Genomic DNA, 5,435 nt, shown 5'->3' on the forward strand with positions numbered 1-5,435 from the left:
AATGATATAAGGAAATTGCTCTCTCAACTCTATGAATTGATCCATTAATATTGAAAGGGAACATTAAAGCTGAATTGGTCGAAGCAGGATGTAGATGAAGAGAGAGAAGAAAGAGAGAATTCTCTGTTATAATATTTAGAAAATAGAAGCCTCAATATATACGTATATATATCCTTATTTATACTACTTACTTACTTACTTAATACAATTAATTAGCTTAACTAATCAACTAACCATATATCTAAAACTAACTAACTCTAAACTAACATGTACAACTCCAACAACATATGTACAAGTATTGCTACTACTGCTCTTTTCAACACTCCCCCTCAAGTTGGGTGATGAAAAAATATTGATCATCCCCAACATGCAAACCATCTCACTATGTAGCTGTTTTCCAAGTGCCTTGGTTAGTATATCTGCAATTTGATCCTTATTGGGAACATAAACCGTTTTAATCATGCCCTGTTGTAGCTTTTCTCGGATAAAGTGGAAATCAATCTCTATGTGCTTTGTGCACTCGTGATACATTGGATTTGAAGCAATATGTATGAATACTTTGTTGTCACAGTACAACTCCATAGGTAAATCAACTTGCATTCCTAATTCCTCTAGCAACCCATGTATCCAAATTAACTTAGCCACAGTGTTGGCGATGTTTCTGTACTCAGCCTTTGCTGAGCTTCTTGAAACTGTGCTCTGTTTCTTAGATTTCCAGGAGATCATAGAGTCACCAAGTTTTATGCAAAAGCCTATAACAGACTTCCTAGTCATTGAGCAGGATGCCCAGTCTGCATTACAGAATGCAGATACATTCAAACTCTATTTGCCACTCATTAACAAACCTTGTCCTAGACAATTCTTGATATATCTCACTACCCTCAATGCTGTTTCATAATGGGATTGTTTTGGTGCATTCATAAATTGACTGAGACTTGGACTACATATAAAATGACTAGCCTTGTGATTGCCAAATACAAGAGTCTCCCAATAAATATCTAATACACTCTGATGTCTTCAAGTTCTGTATCATGTCCTTGCATACCAAAAAGCTTGCCATATTCCACACTAGTAAGTTTCATATTCTGGACCAAAGGGAAAATGCTTGGTTTAGCTCCTCTTAGGCGATATTCTGACACAAGTTCTAAGACATACTTCCTTTGGTTCATGAGGAATCCCCTGTGTGATCTTGAAAACTCAATACTAAGGAAAATCTTTAGCTCTCCCAAATCTTTCATATTGAAATTGTGATTCAATATATCTTTGGCTTCTTGAATTAAAAACTTATCATTTCCCCTGATCAAAAGATCGTCAACATAAACCAATATAATCACTTTGGCACTCCCAGTTCTCTTAGTAAACATTGAATGATCCAATTTCCTTTGGTTGAAACCAAACTCTGTGAGAGCTGATGTGAGCTTTAAATTCCATTGTCTGTTAGCTTGTTTTAAGCCATAGAGGAATTTGAGTACTCCACACACTCTATTCTCCCCCTGACTACCAAACCCTTGAGGCAATGACATATAAACTTCTTCTGAAAAGTCACCCAGTAGAAAAGCATTGTACACATCCATCTGAAGCAAAGGAAAACCATATTGATCAACTAGAGCAACAACACTCATGACTATGATCATCTTCACCATGAGAAGGTCTCATGGTAATCCAAAGCCTCTTGTTGAATGAACCCCTTGGCAACTAATCGAGCTTTGTATCTTTCCATTGTCACAAAGCCTTGTACTTCACCTTATAAACCCATTTGTAGCCAATTAGAGTCTTTCCTGCAGGTAAATCTACCGACTCCCAGGTGTTATTGTCAGTGAGGGCCTGAACCTCATGTTCCATAGCTTATACCCAATTTCTGTCTTTAGCAGCTTGTTCAAAAGTTGTATGTTCAACAATGGAAGAATAATAAGTTAGACAAGCTTGATAAGAAGGTGATAAATAAGAGTAATTGAGGGAGGAAGAAATGGGATAAGGGGTAGAAGTAGGCTTGACCTGATGCACATAATCAGTTAGCCACAAGGGAGGATTAGATGTCCTGGCAGACTTCCTCAAAGTGACATCTGAAATGTGACTGGGTTGTTGCTCGATGGTAGAAGGTGGTGAGGGAGTAAGGTTAGGTTGCATAACAGGAGATATAGGTGTTTGTGGACTAGAGGGTTCTGGTTGTGCAATAAAGGGATCTGGAGTTAGAACAAAAGTTGGAGGTAAACTGGATGGTACATCTTCCCTGGTAAGAAATGTATCATCATAAGAAGGAATAGAAGATGGACTAGGAAAGGTAAGAGTTGAGTTAGGGAGATGTGACTGTAAAATGTGGACTTGTGATGTCTAAAAGGAAATGCGGTTTCTCTAAAAGAGACATCTCTACTGACAAAAAAAGTTCCTGATGAAATGTTATATAGTTTATGCCCTTTTTGAGTCTCTGAGTAACCCATGAAGATTGCAGGAATGTTTTTAGAAGAGAACTTGTCAGTGAAGCATGGTGTAGTTGCATAACACAAACATCCAAACACCTTAAGGTGAGTAAGTGAAAGTAGTTGACCATGAAATAGCTCATAAGGAGATTTCCACGAAAGAACTGAAGAAGGAAATCTATTAATGATGAAGACAACTGTAAGAACACATTCTTCCTAGAATTTCAAAGGGGAATGGGCTTGAAACCTAAGGGCTTTAGCCATTTCAAGTCGATGCCTATGCTTTCGTTCAGCCACTCCATTTTGTTGTGGAGTGTGCACACAAAAAAATTGATGCACAATTCCAAGAGATGTGAAAAGAGTTGCATATTGAGCATTGAAAAATTCAAGACCATTATCATACCTAATGATCTTGATAGAAGCAGAAAATTGATTCTTAACAAGTGCTATACAATATTTGATTAACAAGAACACATCACTTTTCATTCTCATCAAGTAGATCCAAGTCATCCTAGAATAATCGTCTACAGTGGTAAGACCGTATCTATATCCATTGTAAGTACATTGCCTATATGAACCCCACACATCCATATGTATAAGTTCAAAAGGGGTTACGATTTTATTATGACTAGTAGGAAAGGGGAGCCTAGTCTGCCTTGCTAAAGGATAGATAGTGCAAGACAATTGCTCTTTATTCAACTCATGGTGTTTTAGAGAGTGAATTTTCTGTAGGACTACTACTGGAGCATGGCCAAGTCTTTGGTGCCATATAGAGCAGTGATCTGAATTCTTTGATGGAGAGCAAGCAAAGGCTGGAGTAAAGGCTAGAACTGAAATAATAGAGGCAGCAGAACAAGAATTTGTAGTAGGTATTGTTGTATCGAATGTCATGGCTGATGATTGTTCAGGTGCTTTGATAGGTGATGGATTCTTGGAAGGTTGAAGTATGTAGAGGCCATCCTTCTCCTTACCAATCCCTTTCACCATGCTGTGCAAAGGTCCTAAAAAATGTAAAACACAGGGAAGAATAATGCATAACATCTCAGCTCTTTGGTAAGTTTGGATACTGATAACAGGTTGTATTTGAAATTTGGAACATAATGCACATTACACAATTCAAGATCATCAGAAATAGTTAGTGACCATGTATGTGTTACATATGTAATATTTTCATTTGGTATATAAACTTTACTAGTATTGGGAAACATAAGAGCAGATTGAGTTAAAAGGTCTAGGCTAGAAACCATATGGTTTGAGGCCCCAACGTCAATTATCCAGGAATTAAGTTCAGAACCTACAAGCAAACAAGTGTTAAGGAATTACTTTATACCTGCCATGTTAACCTTGGCTTCTGAAACTGCTGGTTCATGGTTGATCAACTTCAAAAGCTGATTATATTGCTCTGAGGTGAACATTGGCACGCTGCTAATCCCTGATGATCCACTTGCTTCTGGTTCTTCAACATGACTGACATTGTTAGCTGAGTGTCCTATATTATCTCCTGAACTTTGTGGTCTATCATAGGTTCTCCTTTTGGTGAATTTGTGATTGGATGGATATCCCACCAACTTGTAGCAGTTTTCTCTCCTGTGTCCTTTCATATTACAGTAATTACAGTATTGTCCATTGTTTCTTTTGAACCTGTTGTTTTGTCTGGCATCTATAGCTGTAGAATCATTCAAGTTTATCTGTTATAGTGTTGATGTACGTTGTGATATCATGTTGGACTGAATCCTTTGGCTTTCATCCTGCATTATCATATTGTAAGCCTGATTGAGGGTTGGTACAGGAACTGTTAGCAACACTTGACTCCTAGCTTGGGCATATATTTCGTTTAGTCCCATTAGGAACTTTACAAGTCTCCATTGTTCCATATGTTCTGCATACTCTTTGCGCTTTGCATAGTCACATGGCATAGTCCAAACACTCTTCAATTTTGAGTAATACTTCGATATTGATGATGTGCCCTGACTTATGGTGCAGATTTCACAGAGCAATTGATAGATTCTAGTCAAGTTCTTCTTGTCAAATCGTTCCTTAAGGTCCATCCAAACACTGGTAGCATTAGTTGAATACATCATTCCATTTGCTAACTCTTTTGATACAGAATTCGTGATCCATGACAGAACAAAAGTATTACAACATTCCCACTCATGCTCTAAGTCACCTTTCTAATGTTCTTTACAACATGTTCCATCCATGAACCCTAATTTGTTCTTCGGCAATGATGCAACCTTTATAGAATTGCTCCATGCTGTATAGTTCTAAATTCTTGTTAATTGATGTGGAATTAAAACAGTACCTGGACTATCCGATGGATGCAGGTAAAGAGGATGGCTTGGATGAATATCTGTGAACTTCTCTCCATTGCTCGTCTTAGTTTCTCCATACTTCGACATTTTCACATTCCATTTCTCGTCAATTTGAATTCAAAACTCACCTTAATATGAAGGTAGGAATGAGTGAAGGCCTCCGATTGGAAAGGTTACTGGATTTTAGGGCAAAATCTCTTGCATAGGATTCGTGAAATTCTAGGGCTAATCTGAATCAATGCTTCAATTCTCTCAAATCTTCAACAAGATAGAGTTGATTCTTCAACAATAGTCACCAATTTCGTAACAATTCAGCTCGAAAACGCCATGAATCTAAGGCTCGGATACCATATTGAAAGGGAATTAATGTTGAATTGGTCGAAGAAGAAGGATGTAGACGAAGAGAGAGAAGAAAGAGAGAATTTTCTGTTATGATATTCAGAAAATAGAAGCCTCAATATACACATATATATTTATCCTTATTTATACTACCTACTTACTTATACAATTAATTATCTTAACTACTCAACTAACCATACATCTAAAACTAACTAACTCTAAACTAACATGTACAACTCCAACAGCCTATGTACAAGTTATGCTACTACTACTCTTTTCAATGATAAACAAAGACAGTAATGGTTGCCGAACCGACACCTTCCATTTCCAGCACACTCGAAGTTCGTGGTTGTTCGAGACATTTACC

At 37.4% G+C, this 5,435-nt stretch overlaps 1 protein-coding gene across 1 annotated transcript; it reads right to left on the minus strand.

The window, feature by feature from the left end:
• Positions 1-225: 225 nt before the first annotated feature.
• On the minus strand, positions 226-4,816 carry LOC142170373 (uncharacterized). The gene is made up of 7 exons (XM_075232270.1): positions 4,720-4,816; positions 4,126-4,512; positions 3,748-4,083; positions 2,665-3,418; positions 1,852-2,230; positions 1,046-1,574; positions 226-791 (listed from the first exon to the last, which is right to left on the minus strand). The coding sequence occupies exons 1-7, from the start codon at positions 4,814-4,816 to the stop codon at positions 226-228; spliced, it is 3,048 nt and encodes a 1,015-aa protein (XP_075088371.1).
• Positions 4,817-5,435: the final 619 nt, after the last annotated feature.

This window comes from Nicotiana tabacum, chromosome 16 (genome assembly GCF_000715075.1).
Source record: "Nicotiana tabacum cultivar K326 chromosome 16, ASM71507v2, whole genome shotgun sequence".
In the NCBI taxonomy this organism is placed as follows: domain Eukaryota; kingdom Viridiplantae; phylum Streptophyta; class Magnoliopsida; order Solanales; family Solanaceae; genus Nicotiana; species Nicotiana tabacum.